The sequence below is a fragment of the Alexandromys fortis genome, unplaced genomic scaffold (genome assembly GCF_014885135.2).
Source record: "Alexandromys fortis isolate MF-2015 unplaced genomic scaffold, M_Fortis_MF-2015_v1.1 scaffold_67, whole genome shotgun sequence".
Lineage (NCBI taxonomy): Eukaryota > Metazoa > Chordata > Mammalia > Rodentia > Cricetidae > Alexandromys > Alexandromys fortis.
Window position 1 is genome coordinate 3,227,997 of NW_026067945.1, and position 17,172 is coordinate 3,245,168.

Here is a 17,172-nt window from a genome sequence, read left to right on the forward strand (position 1 = left end):
CGTGTGCTCTGGAGTCTGCTGTGCCTCCGCCCTGCAGAAGCCGCGGGGTTGCTGGGGTTTTAGAAACTGACAAGTTTCCAATGGAGAAGCCCTGAGAATAATCTCGAGGGAAATAATTGTCTGGGGAAAGACAGAAGGATCATCACCAAAGGTATGTTGGCCAACAGTTAATTTGGTTCTATTATCAAATTAAGAGTTCTTCAGGGAACAGCAGCTCGCTTTAAATTAGACGTGGGAAGCTCATCTGACTAAATAGTTTATGTATGAGACACACTCACATAAAAAGAAAAACACAGAAGACACAACGTTCTTAATTTGGGGGAGGATATATTCCAACTTGTGGGAAGGGTGAAGGCCTTTTAGTTGTGAAGCCCAATCAGGACATGTCCAGAGAGTTCGGCATGCCCCCGCACTGCACAGGAGAGGACAGGATGTAAGGGTCTGTTCCGCCTGGCTGGACTCTCCTGGCACGGCCACACACGATGGGCGGCAGCAAGCAGCTGCAGTGTGAGCTGCCAGTGCTCCTGAGGCTCTTGAGTGTTTATCAACCCAGCAGGTCAAAGGTCTGCAGACACTGGGTGGAGCAGCAGTAAGCCACGAAGCCAACAGTTGTCCTCCTGGGGGATGGAGGGAGAGAGGGGCACGGTTAGCTCAGGAGTGAAGTGTCTGGTTCCTCCCCACGGGAGACAGTCTTTCTTTGTTAGAAGAAGTGACGAGGCATGAAGAGTAGGCTGCATTATAGAGACTTAAGATGTAAGATGTGGTGTTCAAGTCAAGTCCAGGCAGCAGGTCAGGCATGTGTGTGCACGTGTGCTCCCTCCGTCAGTGGGGTTTGGATGACACACCATCCCTATTAACAGCTAAGGGAAAAGCGCTTCCATCTTCTAAAGCTTACAGGGCAATCAAAGAATTCGAGGTACATTATAAAAGTCACAGCTAAGTACAGTGTTTCACATCTATAGTCCCAGTACCTGGAAGGCTGAGGCAGGAGCTACAATGAGTTCCAGGGTAACCTGGGCTACAGAGACAGGGCCTGTCTCAAAACAATAAACATCTATAAAGAAACTAAAAAGCACGACCGGTTTATGTACTATCATTTGAAGGAATTTTTCCTACTAATACATTCACACAGATTGCTCAGAGAATTTCAGAATCTGCTGATGTGACTCAAAGGCCTTACATAAGAGAAAAGCTCTTCTCAAACTCCTGCTTGGGCACCTTTGCACGATGAGTCATGAGCTCCCTAGGGCTCCCCATGTGCTCTGGACAGGGCAGGCTCTCAGAGGCCTTCTCCTCCCACCCAAAGAGCCATCCTCTGGTGAAGGGAGAAGAGTGTGCTGTTGTCACAGGACAGCCTGTGCGGACTGCTCAGCACCTGATCCTATCTCTGCCGTTCTCTGTGGTCCTGGAAAGAAACCTCTGCAGACGGCCTTTGACATTGCACTGCTGACCATCAGCACTCAAAGTGTCAGACAGGGTGACAGTGAATGGCAAGGCTCTGGGAGACCAAGTGCTTGGAACACTCAATAGTTATGGCACCAGGGTGAGGTCAAAGTCTGCAGGCAAGATGGCCTTTTCTGACTGAAGAGAATCAGAAACAACCAACCAAACAATTAACCAAAACCCAGACATGCTTAGTGTCTTCCAATCTCAGATCAAGACACAGCAAGAGAATGTCTATGGTGATCCTAAAGGAATCATTTTCTCATGAGCTGAAACATGTGGCTCAAGCCCAGATACAGAGGCCAGCAAGCCATATACCAGGTAAAAGTATCTTGACTTCTTTGTGTGTGTGTGTGTGTGTGTGTGTGTGCGCGCGCGTGCATGCAGTTGTGGGCGCCTGTTGGAATGTGTATGGGATGCACGTGTGTGCATAAATGTGTGTGCCCAGAGGCTAACAGTGTAGGTCTTCCTTGACCTTCTATACTGAGGCAGGGTTCCTCGCTGGAACCTAGAGTTACCAGTTCAGCTAGACTGGCTGCTCGGCTCACTCTGGGGTTCCATCTCTAACTCCTGGGGCTAGGGTTACAGACGGGCTGCAACACCAACACAGGTTTATGTGGGTGCTGGACTCCAGCTCCAGTTCTCACACCACATCAACTACTGCTCAGCTCCAGGGAACGTGACCATGCAAAGGATCATAAGGCAAAGGTTCCGGTCAGTAAAGTCAGGAACTTGAGGCTTTGGACAGAGCCAATCTAAGACCCTTGAGTCTCTAGAGATCTTCATAGTGGAAATGAAGCTGTCCACCTTCTAAGAAGGTGTTCTTTACCTAAAAGGTTTCAATGGCTTCATAGAGGGTGGCTGTCTGAAAAGGAAGTGCCTGATCTATTCAGGCAGGACCCACCATCACCAATACTCAAGGCCTGTAGGGCCATAAAGAGGAAATGCCAGCACCATCCAGCGCTCACCTTAAGGGAGCTCCTGAGAGGTGATGCACACACCAAAGTTTTGTTGTATCATCCCAGTGAGAACCTGGAGAGCACATGAGACCTGGGTTCTAAACACTTGAGCCAAAGAAACCAAGACCGTGGTTGGACTTGGCCAACAAAGGCGCTTTACCGAGGCCTCAGTGTTGAATGCATTCCTAGGCCATCAGGGAATGGGCAGCAGATGCCGGGACGCAGTGAGATGACAAGTCAGAACTCCCCTTCAGACTTCAGAGGGAGTAAGGCTTAGATGGACGGAACATCACAGGGAATCAAGCAGGAGACAGAAAGAAAAGGAAGCAATGGGATAAAAATCGACTCTTAGATAAAGGTCACTAATTCAAAGCCTTTAACAAGACAGAGAGATGGCACACAGATTCTTCTGGAAATGAAGCCAAAACTATCACTACGGATCTCACGGCTACTGAAAAGGTCTAAGGGACACGCTGACCATTTTAAATACATAAATTGTCAACCTAGGAGAACACTATCTTGAAGATCACAAATGACCAAAACCCACCTCAGCCAAGATGAAGTAGACAGCCCATGAAAACATAAGGCCATCGACAAAGCTGGATTTGTAAGTTAAGAGATATTCTATTATCAGATGGGTTTTCTTAGAGAATCCTAACTAATAGTTAAAGACTAATAAGAAGGTATTTTAGTACAATTTCCTTTATAGAAAAAGAAGAGTTCCCAACTCATGAGGACAGCATTATCTTGACTCCCAAATCAAACAGGAACCAACCAACAAAACCCAAAGCCCCAGAATAATATAAACTAATAGCTCTCATGAGGACAGAGTAAAGGATACTCAAGGAGTAACAGGAAAAAGTATAAAAACAACAACAAAATACTAAGCATAGTGATCAAGGGAGAGTCACTCTGGGCATGTAAGGTGGCTGAATATCTGAACGCATCAATGTACCAACAAGCTAAATGAGGAAAACCAAATGACTTACTAATCCCCATAAAAAGCACTGAGCTGGGAGTAGTGGCTCATGCTTAGAGTCCTAGAGCTGGGAGGATGAGACTGGAGGGCTCTATGAGTTAGAGGCTGGCTCAGGCTACGTAGTGAGTTCTAGGCCAGCCAGGACTGTAAATAGGACCCTGAACCTCTAAAAGAAAAAAAAAAGGGGGGGGGGCTGGAAAGATGGCTCAGAGGTTAACAACACTGTTGATCTTGTAGAGCGTCTGGATTCAGCTCCCACACCCACATGGTGGTTCACAACCATATGTAACTCCAGTTCCAGGGGATCCAACAGGGCATGCACATGGTGCACATACATGTTTGCAGGCAAATAGTCCCATACATAAAGTGAGACAAAGGAACCTTAAAAAAAGAAAAAAAAAAGAGAGAGGCGAGGCATTTTACAAAATACACTGTGTACCCTTAAGGAAATTTTCAGTGTACAAATATAGAAAAATTTCCTCAATCTGCTAAAAGGAATGTACTTAAAAGTAAACGCCATTACCATTGTACTTAGCAATGAAAAAGCAGATGCTTCCCCCTAAGATGGTGGTGAGGAGGGCAAGGAGTTGTTCTCAAACCACAGCACAGCACTAGAAATTGTAACCACTTTAATAAAGCAAGAAAAAAGGCAACCAGAAGGGAGGATATTATTTATTGGCAGATGGTAAGACATGATTGTCTATGCAGAAAATTCCATGTAACCTACAAAAAAAAATACTCCAAAATCCCCCCCAAAAACTAGTAAGCTACAGCATACAAGACAATTGCAAAAACAACAGATATTTCTTTATATGAACAATGAGCACGTGGAAATTGAAGTAAAAATACCATTTAAGACTACAGAAAGAAAATGAAATCCTTGGATATAAACAAAGCATCTCAGGATTTGTTTGTGGACAGTCGTAAGATTCTGATGAAAGAAAGGAACACTTCAGTCGGTGGACACACAGCATTCATTAGAATTCAGTAAATAATTCTATGAAAGAATTCAGTATAGGAATCTATGCCGTAAAGACATAGATTCCATACAAACTATTCCATAGGCTAAATGCAATTCTCATAGAAAATCTAAAAAACCAAACCACCAACCAAGAATAAGCTTATAAATAAAAAATAAAAACAAAAAACTCCAGACCCAAGCATCACCTAGAACAACTTCTAAGGGAAGAAAAAAACCAAGCCATCATTGCCGTGCTAAGCCTTGCAGCTGCAGTTTGGTGCTGGCTGAGAGAGACGTAGGCCAATGAAGCAGACCAGAATCCCAGACAAGCTTCTCATGCATTAGTAACCGGATAGCTGACCTTGACTGTCAATCCACAGGATTTAGAATCACAGAAACAAACCCGTGGGCAAGTCTTGTCTCTTAGGGATTTTCTAGATTAAGTTAACTGAAATACAAAGATGGCACCATTACAAATTCAAGGCTAGCCTGGGTTACAGAATAAGTTTCAGGTTAGCACGGGCTACCAAGAGTGAGACGTTGTCTCAAAAACCAACAGAACAAAAACAATTAGGTCAAACAAAGAGACTTTTAAAGAGTGAAAACGCAATAGGGGATTTCACTTAGCTGCACCCCCTTCCGTGGTTCCAGGAACTGAATCGAAGGCATGGCTCATCTAGGCAAGCACTCTGTCACTGGACTGTGTTTCCAGCTGCGTTTTATTTTCACTTTGAGACGTGGTCTTTTGTCTTATTATGTTTTCCAGGCTGGCCTTGAACTCACCCTACACCCCAGAAGATGCTGGACTTGTAATCCTCCTGCCTCAGATACTCCCTGGTCTGGAACAATCAAGCCTGGCTGGAGTTATTTTTCTTAATTCAGGAAATTACATTAACTTTCTGTGAGGTATTTTGTATTGCTTGTAATTGTTTCTTTTCTCTTTCTTTCCTTCTTTCCCTTCCTCCCTCCTCCTTTCTCTTCTGGAAGTGCTAGGGGTGATTGAATCCAGGGGCTCACACATGTGAGGCAAGCACTCTATTGTTGAGCTATGACCCTGCCCTCCTGAATGTTAAAGTCTGAATTCTAGCCCTATTATTTTTATTCAACATCAGGATATATACATTTGTATAAGTAGCAAGTAAAATGGCTTCAGACACAGAAGATCTTAAGCATATAATGTGTTTTGCAGAACTAGCTGGTAAAGCCAGACTCTTACTTGTAAGATTTATCTTTAGTTCTAAGTGTGTGTGTATGTGTGTGTGTTCTGTGTGTAGACAGGCAGATGTGAGTGCAGGCGCCCTCAGAGGCTGAAGGCACTGGATGCCGCCGGAGCTGGAGTTCCAGGTGGCTGGGAGCTGCTCCGCATGGATGCTGGGAGCCAAGCTCAGGTCCTCGGCAAGAGCAGTAGTGCACACTTAACTGCTGAGGCAGGGCTTGGCCACTGTCAGCCAGCTCCTTCATCCAGGGATACAATCTTTAATAGTGCAACTGCCAAGCTTTTAAAAGTTAAGCTTCTAAGCAAAACCAGCCTGAGCTTGGAAGGAAGAGTGACCTGGAGGTGTCTACCTGTGCTACTAGGACATGGCAAGGCCACACACTTCTCTGTTTCTGAGGGGCTCCTGTAGCAACTGGTTGTGTCTGCTTACTGTACTGGCGGTAGACTTGTCACAAGTCTCCTGGGGAATCCACCACCACCACCACCACAGTTTGTGTGTGCTCACTGTGGCCCTGGAGGGTCAGAGGTCTCAGAGGAGAAACTGAACTATGCGCCAGCTCCAGTTAGGAAAGGCTGCTGACAAGGGCTACAAAGAACACAGGCATTCCGCACACTCAGAATCTGCGTGTATTTACAGCTGGGCAGCAGAAAGAGCATCTGAGTTGGTTTGAAAATACAGAACCACGATGATTCCTTAGGAGACGAATCGCAATGCCGCTGGCACAGACCGGAGCCCACAGGCATCGTGAGAAATGTGGGATTTTCTCTTGTAAATGTGTTTCCTGATTAAAAATAAAAACCCTATCTTTGACTCACTACAGAAATTCAAGCCAGAAGAAAAATAATATTTATAAGAGCTGATAGGACGAAGTCCCACGCACATAACTTGTGGAAGAGTCACCTAGCAAACAGCTCATCGTACACAGCCAACACATTTAGGCTATCAGAGACTTTCTCATGAGAACGTCCCTGCGCATAAGCAGAGGCTGCCCCAGACTCGGGCATGAGAAGAATTAGGTGATTCAGCTACAGTAAATCCTATTCCAGAGCACGGCACACACTAGGTGGGCTGGAAAGTCATTTTTTGAATGATGCTGTAAGAATGGATGACGTCATAAGTGTGGGACCCTGACATGGTTAGTGCCCTTGTAGGAGACACCAGACAGCTAGTGCTATCTTTTCTCTTTCTCTCAGTAAGAAACTTGCTGTCTGTAAGCCAGAAAGGGGGCCCTCACCAGACCAAACATGCAGCTACTCTGATTTGTGACTTCTACCCTTCAGAATGATAAGAAAATAATTTTGAGATTCAAGCCACCTGATCTATAGGATTCTGCTATGGCAGCCTGTCCTTGTATAAGTAATAATTAAGATACAGTCAGTAGGGTAGGACTGAATCCACTATGGCTGGTGTCCTCACAACAGGGACATTCAAAGAGGCACAATCTAGAGGGGAGATGATGGGAGCATGAACAGGGACAAGGAAGCCATGCACAAGTCAAGGAGAGGGGCCTGGCCCAGGAAGGTCCTGTCAGGGCCTCAGAAAGACCCGCTGTGCTGACATCTTGACCTCTGGCTTCCAACCTCTGACCCAAGACAACACAGTCGTGGGGCTGGCTGGCTCATGCTATCTGTTCAAACCAGTGAACTGATGCCACTTGAGAATGGTGTGGTCATCTTCCTGTTAGGAAGCAGAACATGGGAGACTCCTTTCATGCTTTGGAAAAGTCAGATGTGTATTACAGTCTAGTAAATGATACAGTAAATGCAACTCCTCCATTTTAATAAACATATGATGAAGTTTTGGGAATGAAAAATGGTTTTCTATGCATCCAAAGCCATGAATTTACTAGCTGGTCTACCCTGTTACATATTTGAATGCTTAATAGTTATGTGAAATATTGTTACTTTGTTAAATTTAGGAAGAAACTAACACTTCTATGAACATTGTTTTAAGAGAATAGTCGATATGCTCCCTTTTAAAATAATACCAGATGTCTACATGAATTAAGATCCTGGCTGACAGAACACATTGGTTTTTAAGTATTTTTCTTTTTTTTAACATTTTATTCTTTTTTTTTCATTATACATACCAATCCAAGTTTCCACTCCCTCCACATACCCTCCCATCCCACCCCTATCCAGTCCTCAGAGAGGGTAAGGCACATTGCTTTGAAGGTCCAGGGCCCTCCCTACTATATCTAGGACGAGCAAGGTATCCATCCAAAGAGAATAGGTTCCCCCAAAACAGCACACGCAGTAGGGATAAATCCCTCAATTCTTCACAGACCTTGAAAGAACAATAATCAACTTCATATGGAAAAACAAAAATCCCAGGATAGCCAAAACAATCCTGTACAATAAAGGAACTTCCAGAAGCATCACCATCCCTGATATCAAGCTCTATTACAGAGCTACAGTAATGAAAACAGCTTAGTACTGCCATAAAAATAGGGAGGTTAACCAACTGAAACGAATCAAAGACCCAGGTATTAATACACATACCTCTGAATACCTGATTTTTTAATAAATTTATTTATTTATTATGTATACAATATTCTGTCTGTATGTATGCCTGCAGGCCAGAAGAGGACACCGGACCTCATTACAGATGGTTGTGAGCCACCATGTGGTTGCTGGGAATTGAACTCAGGACCTTTGGAAGAGCAACCAGTGCTCTTAACCGCTGAGCCATCTCTCCAGCCCCAATACCTGATTTTTTAACAAAGAAGCTAAAATTATACAATGGAAAAAAAGTATCCTCAACAAATGGTGCTGGCATAACTGGATATCAACCTGTAGAAGAATGAAATTTGATTCATATCTATCCCCATGCACAAAACTCAAGTCCAAATGGATTAAAGACCTCAATATAAATCTGGCCACGCTGAACCTTATAGGAGAGAAAGTGAGTAGTAGACTGCAACACATGGGCAAAGGAGACCACTTCCTATGTATAACCCCAGTAGCACAGACACTGAGAGCAACAATAAATAAATAGGACCTCCTGAAACTGAAAAGCTTCCGTAAAGCAAAGGACACAGTCAATAAGGCAAAAACCCAGCCTACTGAATAGGAAACGATTTTCACATCAGACAAAGGTCTGATCTCCAAAATATATAAAGAACTCAAGAAATTAGACATCAAAATTCTAAATAACACAATTGAAAAATGGGGTACAGAACTAAACAGAGAATTCTCAACAACAACAAAAAATCTTAAATGGCCAAAAGACACTTAAGGAAATGTTCAACATCCTTAGCCATCAGGGAAATGCAAATCAAAACAACTCTGAGATACCATCTTACATCTGCCAGAATGGCTAAAATCAAAAACACCAATGATAGCTTATGCTGGGAAGGATGTGGAGTAAGGGGAGCACTCACCCATTGCTGGTAGGAAAGCAAACTTGTACAACCACTTTGGAAATCAGTATGGCGGTTTCTCAGAAAACTGTGAATCAACCTACCTCAGGATCCAGCAAAACCACTTTTGGGCACCCCACCTCAAAAATACATTGTTTTAATATAAACTAAACGGAACACATTAGAAAACTTCAAAATAATATTATCTAAACCTTTTAGAGTTTATGAAACTGAAAATATTTATTTTGTTTCTTACAATAAGCATTTGGGCTTCATTATAAAAGAAAGACTACAGGAGTAAGGGCCATGCTCTCGATACAATGTCCCCAGCACCCGGGGGAAGGAGTGCGGGCTGCTGGATGAGAAGAAAGCCACAGACTCTCAGTTTCAGACCCCAGCATTAACCCACAGAAACCCATGAGGATATCATGGCACTTCTTCCCTGCTTAAACAAGACCCCTGTCTCTGCTTAGCAAAAGAGCACTCCACCTAAGCCCCGGCCATGCACACACGCGTCTTTCCGGTCATACTATCACATCTGGGTCTGAGATGAGAGAAGCATGCACATACTTCTACGCTGACGTGGGGAAATTAGTACTCCTGACTGGAATCATGGTTAAGTTGTCCAAACGTCATGTAAAGGTAACACAACTACTTTACTTTAGTGACGTCTACAGTAAGGAGAGAGTCTGTTTACAGTGGGCACTTGGAACTCACAGTTCCCAGCTGTGTGTGCACTAAGGAAGCCTGGGAAACTGCACAGCGGTGATGCATGAGGATTTCTAACTGCAGCTGAATGAGCAAACGAGAGCTTTCTACAAGTTGCTAAAATGAAGATCACTTGCTAAAGACACAATAAAGTAAGAATGGCAAGTCCCTGAGCTATGATAATAAATAACACCAGGACGCACTAGTCATCACTGCCCTGTGCACTTCACGTAGATGTGACTGATTCTTCATAATGACGGCGCTCAGAACACATTATCCTCAATCTATAGCCAGGAAGACGAAAATCAGAGATAGTCCACTATCTGCCCCAGATCTCTCAGGTGGAGGAGTTAGAATCAGGGCCGTGCACTAGATTGCTTCATGCTTCTGTTCTCATAGATGGGTCTACTTTGTTAACCTATTCCCTAGAGGAATTCCCTGGGAATCTGCCTATCCTCTTTCACTTAAAGGCAATCCCATTAAGTTATGTGATCACCTAAGATTAGAAATAATCTGCTATACGATATATATAGTTTTAATGTTGTTATTTGTTTAATCCATGGTTCCTGCCCCAGAAACTTCTTCCCAAGGTAAGCCAAAGATATCCTAATCTTATCCCACTTCTCTGTAATGGAGCAGGCAATAAAACATTGATCTGATCTTGTCTGATAGCAGTTCCTTAAGTCTTAAGACCCTTGCCATTCCAGAAGGTTCTGCACATAATCTAGAGGGAAGAACGACACATGACCCATGCACAGAGAGGACAAGAAGAATGCTTAGAAAGACACCCAGTGGATGTCCGCACCAGGTCTACCAGCAACCAGACCACAGTCTTAGAAAGACACCCGGTGGATGCCCGCACCAGGTCTACCAGCAACCAGACCACATAGGTGAAGTTTCCATAAAAACCCACAGGTCATTTTCAGGGCCTTCAGATAGTTGGGTGCACGGGGATTCTGGGAGGTTGGCACACTGAGGGAGAGGGCGGAACACTCCACACTTTTCTCCTAGGCCTCTTCTGAGCATCCTGCATATGTACTCTTTGTGATGCTCTTTAAAGAAGCTGGCTTAAATATTTCCCTGGGTTCTGTGAGTTGCTTTAGTAAATTAACTGAACCCAAAGAAGGGACTCTGGAAGCCCTAGTGTGTACCCACTAGTTAGAAGCACAAGTAGCCGGGGCTTTTGCGTGGTGCCTAGGCGGGGTGGGCAGCCTTGGGGTCTAAGCCACAGCCTGTGGATCTACCATGCCCCGGTAGACAGTGTCAGACAACTGGGGCCGTGTGTGTGGAAAACCCTCCAACATTCTACTGGGTATAGAGAAAAACAAACAGCACAAGGAGGCTTGTTTGTTTTTCCCAGAACGAGCATCAAATTAAAAAGGTTCAGAGGAGAGCTTCTGTGTGCATAAAACGTTAAAAAAAATACAAAAATGTTGAAATAGGAACCTAACGCATATCAAATAGGATTATCCAGGGCAGGGAAAAATATGCATCGCTTGGGAAGGGGCAGGCAGGGACACAGAGGAGGGGGCCCCATTTGCTGAGTAGCTATCACGTGCCAGGTGTTTGCCTCCCTCATCTGCTAACCTAAGTATGGCCAATGATGCAGACTGTTCTTGCCCCATTCTGAGGCTCGGGGAAGCCGGGCAAGCTGCCCAAGTTCTCAGTGCAAAGTCTCTGATTTTTATCTCCTATCCCATATAGATTAAGAACCAAAAACAGGGCTGCGGGTATCGAGTCTTGCCTAGAATACCCACAAAGCTGTGGGCTCTATTTCTAAAGCCTTGGAGGAAAGAAAGGAAGGAAGCAAAAAGACAGGAAGGGAGAGAGAACGGGAGAGTGAAACCTTGGAAAGGGTTTTATAAAATGATCCTAACAGCATTGGGTGGTAGCGCACACCTGTGAGACCATTTACCCCCTCTCCCCAGGAGGCCGAGGCAGAAAGATCCTGGGTTTGAGGCCAGCCTGGGTTGTCACGTAACAAGATTATGTCTCAAACAAAAATGATCACAAAGGAAACGCTTGCTGGCATCAACAACCACCTGGAAAGTTCCCCACCCCAAACGCCATACTCCACAGACAAGTTAGATATCAGACTTTCTTTCTTCCTCCTAGCTTTGATGTATTCAAGTTAGGCTGGATGCAGTGGGGCCTGTAGGCAACCCCAGCATTTTGGAAGCAGAGGTAGGAGGATAAGGCTATCCCCTGCTATTCGGCTAGTTTCATGCTTGTCTGGGCTATATGAGACCCTGTCTCAAAACAAAACAAAACAAATAAAATCAGATGCGAAAACCCATAAGGCACGTGGGGATTTTCCGATGCTTTCCTACCTTTCTCTGTCTGGCATTCTTTCTCTAAATAACAGTATCGGCTCTGGATTTTACTTAGCGAACATTCTTCATGAATTCAAGGCATTCTGCCAAGAAATACAGCGTGGCATGGGAATGCCGTTGAGAGAGTTAGATTCAGAGCAGAAACAAGCCTGTGTGCACAGTGTGGCCACACGCTTCCGGCGATGCCAGGCGAGCACAAGGGCTGAGCTCTCCATATACAAAGGTTGTCTCCCCTTGCACCAGGGGTCGAGCCAGAATGAACGAGATGTTCCAAACAACACGCGCGGCTGTGTGTGTGCTCTGCCCAAGTCCTAAAGCCTAAGGGGGCAGCCAGGCTTTCTTGTAGCAGTGACAATGGCCACACTTCATTTAGCCCAGTGCTTCACAACTTTCCTATTGCTGTGACCATTTAATACAGTTCCTCATGCTCTCGTGACTCCCAACCATACAGTTATTTTATTGCTACTTCATAACTGCAATTTTGCTACTGTTAGGAATTGTTATGTAAGTATCTGTTTTCCAATGGTCTTAGGTGACCCTTGTGAAAGGGTCGCTCAATCCTGCCAAAGGAGTCATGGCCCACAGGTTGAGAACGGCTGATTTAGCCCCTTTAAGCTGTAGAGTCAACACCCCTTCCATGCATGACCCCTCACTCCCGCGCTGCACCCCTGGCCCAGGTGTGAACCCCGGTGCCCACTTAGGCCTGCTTACCCCTGGTGCAGGCCTGCCATCGGTGTCTCTCTCAAGGGGAAGAGCTTGGGATAGACGAAGGTAAACATGGGCTCACTACACCGGTGACAGTGCCCCAGGGGGCAGTGCAGCAGCTCCAGGAGACTTCTGGGTAATGAGATTGGAGACAAAAAGTTCAGATCTGGAACAGAAGAGAAAAATCAGGCAGATGAGTGAAAAATCCATTTCCTTAAACTGGACGTTTGAAAACACTTCTCTTTGTTACCAAATAAGCTCAAATAGTTAAAAGTACTTCATGTTGGAAATTCTGTTATCTGATAGGTATTCAGTAAAATCTAACATTATTAGGAAATGAAAGATGTTTTTTATATTTTTGACACTGAGGGAAAATGAAAATCCACTCTTTTAAGAGCAGCTAGAAGCTGTCCTGAGGCAGAGGCAAGGAAAGAATTAGATCAAATAGTCTTTAGGAACGAGGATCAAAAGGCGTCCGTCTACGCGGAGCGGGTTCTGCAGCCTTTCATAAGTCAGAGAATTGGAGGAGGACGAGGTCTGAGGGCTCTCACCAACTCCCATTAAGTTCTCCCTGAAGCGACCAGGCCCTTGCTCAATTAACTGCCAATAAAAGCTAAATTATGAAAAGGCTAATTACTGGAGACTATCAGATGCTGGAAGTCAAAGAGGATGAGCGAAAAATCAGGAGACCAAGCTTTTCCTTGTTTCAATTCTCATGAACAGAAGCGGTGAACGCTCTTCCCCAGCCCAGTCCGAGCCGCTGAGGCCAGCAAACCCTCTCCGCACCCAGGCACTTGACATGGGCTTACGCTGTCTTAACGCTCATGCTAAACACGCACTGCAAGGGGAAATGCTCGGCAAGGAAACAGAAGGTTTTAGCCTTTTATATCTGCCCAGAATGAGCAATACCCACTTAGAAAAATGTAATTGATATATAAGTATATAACTGAAAATTTCCTGTTCAGTACAAACAAAAGAGATAAATGAAAAACAGCTTCCAGACCAGCAATATGGTTCAGTAGGTAAGGGTGAGTGTCACCAAATCTGAAGACCTGAGTTTGATCTCTGGAACACACACGGAACTAACTCCTCCAAGTTACTCTCTGACCTCCACATGTACACAGTGCGAGGCATACATGCATGTACACATACACACTCACTCACACATACGCACACCCCATAAATAAATCTTTAAAAATAGCTTAGTTTTGGACTAACTAGATGTTCCTGGAAAGGTAAGTTGTTTTCTGTTGTTGTTTTAGTTGAACTCCACGCTCCCTCCCCAAATACAAAGACAAAACATTTAGCAGCTTTAAAAAGAGCACTTGACACTCCATGAGTAGACAGAGTTTGGGTCCCAGCACCCATGTCAAGTGTAGGGGAATGTGATGCCCCGTTCTGGCCTCCACGGAAGCCCTCACCCCATACATGTACTCACACACTAATACACACATAAATAAAAATGTAAAAGCATTTAATGTATTTTCTTACTAACACGGTTCTGGTCATTGTTTATTCGTGTTTGCCTCCTTTCTCCCTCCATTTCTGTTGCTGCTGGAATTGGTCTCAGCACACTCACTGCACATGCTCGACTACTCAGCCCCATCTAGGTGCTTTCCTGAGGAGCCTCAGATACGTGTCAACAACACCTCTGCAGTCTACATATGGCTAGACCCGTTCCAAAGCAAGCGTTGGCCTGCTTGACAGCGCTGCCAACGGCTTCTCGTATTTCTTTACCTTACCTTTGCAGGAAACGAGGAGGCAGAAAGGCAGAGCCCGGCTCTTCTGGAGGAGATATTTAACTCTGCCTCGCCACTGCCAGCCTTTCACCTCACCCAAACACACCTGCACACACCAGTTTCTCTAACTTAAAACCGTTTCTCTGGGAACCACTATCCTTTGCAAGAAAAACCACATTTTAATGAATGTTCCTGTGCGTCTGCAGAAACCAGTGTTGAAAATATTAAAACTTTTCAAAGAAAAGCCCTAGTCCTGCACACATGAGCACAGCACAAGCTTCTGGGGAGGCTGGGACAGGAAAACCACTAATAAACTCAATACCAGGGAACTGTAAGGTTGGTTAAAAAAGTCAATTTAGTGTGAAATGTGTACGTTGTCATGATAACAACAAAAAAATGCAAGATGAAAACTAAAACAGACAGGACAAAAGCCAAGTATTCATTTCCTGACTGGGACAGAAGAGAAGGCCATGTACGCACCTTTTGGAACCCTGTGGTAGGTGTGGTAGAGACTCCGCATGGCCAGCTCCTGCAAGGGCAGGACATGGTCGTTCTCTGTGCCAATGGCCTTTACCTCGGCCGGGAGGAAGACGGTCAGTTGCCCGGATGAAAAGGACAGCAGCTTCACCTCAGACACCTGGATGGTGACGCCACAGCTGCATAACGACACAACACAGCGGCATCAGTCGTGAGGTAGGGCTGTGCGCCAGCTCACAAGGCGATCACACGTGGATGCGACAATTCAGTGACTGAGCTGCCAGTTTCCTTCACAGCGAGCAGATGCCGACCCAGGCTCTGTACTCAGTCCTGGCTCAGAGACACAAGCAGCAGCTGGAGCGTGGCTGCATGACTTCCAGCAAGGCTGCCTCTGCAGAAGCCTTCCTTCAGAGGATCTGTGAAGCTTGCTGCGTAAGCTCCGCTTCCCCCCATCTTACTACCCTTTCTGAGTTTATGCTGCTGGAAGCTTTCAAGTTGATTCTCTTTTCTTGTCATTGTACAGGGAATTCACTACATCGATGAAGCTGGCCTTGAGCTTGCAGAGACTCTCCCGATTCTGCCCCCCAAGTGCTGGGGTTACAAGGCTACACTAACCTGCCAGGCTTCACTTCCGGGAGTGAAGAAAGAGCTGCCAATATCTAAGTAGGCACAGCATGTACTCTGCAGGCCCCACAACCTGGGTTTGGATGTCCAGACAGCACAGAGAAACCAGACATAGGGACACTGACATCTTTAAGCCAAGTGGGTCCCTACCAAGAGATGGGAGATGGGGAAAATGGACTCACCAGAAGACAGCAGGCCAGTTAGTCTGGCTGTGAAATATCAAACAGGGAGGAAGGTGATAGTCAAAGTTCTCTACATATGCTGTGGTGCACACCACATTCTATTCCCTTGGCGGGAGTGGGTGGGGAGTGTGTGTAACTCTCTTGAGTTACAATAGGTTTATTTAATATTTTTAACATTTTTGTGTAGAAAAAGCTACACCCATTTAAAGTGACAGACATTAACTTTAGTAGATCTTTCCACATGCGTGCGGGGAGAATATGTGGGCCAGGAATGTTAGCTGTTAGCTGAAGTTTGATGGTTTTCATTCATGGCATATAGGATGGCTAAGCCATGCTCTATTTCTTGCTCTCTGTCGCAGGGTTGCTCTCACTACCCTTAACTTTGAGACCATCGGGCACCTAATTCCTTTCTTCTCCAATGGCAAAGGTTAACAGAGGCAGTCCTCTGGGTACCACTGTCCTAGTTAGTCTCAGCTGTCAACTTGACACAGCCTAGAGTCATCGGAGGGAACTAAGAACAGCCCAGATCAGACGGGCCTGTGGCCAGGTCTGTGAGAGAGTGTCTTCACTGACGACTCATGTGGAGGGCCCAGCCCACTGTTGGCAGCACTATTTCTAGGCAGGTGGTCCTGGGCCGTGTAAGAAGGCTAGCTGAGCAGGACCAGTACCCAGCATTCCTCCATGGCTCTGCCTGTTTCTTCACCAACCTCCCTCAGTGACGGAATGCCATTGAGAAGCACAAGACAAATCAACCCTTTTCTCCCGAAGTTATTTTTGGTCACAGTGTCTTCATCACAACAGAAAAGCCAACTAGAACAGCTACTAAGACCGGATCTTTGACTGTGGCTGGAGAAGTCAAGGATGCACTGGACACGGGCCTGGGAAGCAGAAGTCCTGGGTTCCTCAGTTCATCCCAAGTTCATTCCTCTGGAAAAGTTACGCTAACCCTTCTAAGGCGGGGTGGAGGAGGAGCTGAACCAGTCTGTCCGTGGGCCTTTGCGGGTGGATTCAGAGGGGCTCGGTTGACTTAGAGCTCCCTGGTTTCAGCAGGAATAAAGGCTGGTGGACTAGAGGGCCACAGGGAATGAAGAGTGGTTGTGGTAGCAGTCTCAGAACCTGGAGACTATGCTGTGCTTGCATTTCGTGGGCTGGAAAAAGGGACCCAGGCGTACTAGAGAGGGGGTACAGAAATGTGAGCTGAAGTCGAATGGCTTTAATTCATGGCGAAGACTATTGGATGATAGAGAAAAAGTGAATGGTTTTTATCTAGGCTTCCAACTTCAAACCCTACCTCCAGTCTCTAAGTCAGTCCCAATGCTGCGTGTGTGTGTGCGTGCCTGTGTGTGTGTGTGTGTGTGTGTGTGTGTGTGTGTGTGTTCTTCAGTTTTCTTTCTCTATACATATGGAAAAAAGAAAAACAGTGACAGACCCTGTTGTAATTTGGGAAAAAAAAAAAACAGCATGTGAGACAGAAGCCATGAGAC

The 17,172-nt window shown here is 45.4% G+C and overlaps 1 protein-coding gene across 5 annotated transcripts in view; it reads right to left on the reverse strand.

Annotated features, from left to right (window-relative positions):
• Positions 1-288: 288 nt before the first annotated feature.
• Positions 289-17,172, reverse strand: part of Lrrc28 (leucine rich repeat containing 28) — a 95,299-nt gene continuing 78,415 nt past the window's right edge. For 3 of the 5 annotated variants that reach the window (XM_050149156.1, XM_050149155.1, XM_050149157.1), the window contains exons 8-10: positions 14,886-15,061; positions 12,673-12,832; positions 290-617 (exon numbers count right to left, since the gene is read on the reverse strand). In XM_050149156.1, coding sequence (XP_050005113.1) covers positions 545-617; positions 12,673-12,832; positions 14,886-15,061 — 409 coding nt within the window. In that variant the 3' untranslated portion in view covers positions 290-544. Of the gene's footprint in view, positions 618-12,672; positions 12,833-14,885; positions 15,062-17,172 lie in introns of all 5 variants that reach the window. The other 2 variants (XM_050149158.1, XM_050149159.1) reach the window with 1 other exon arrangement.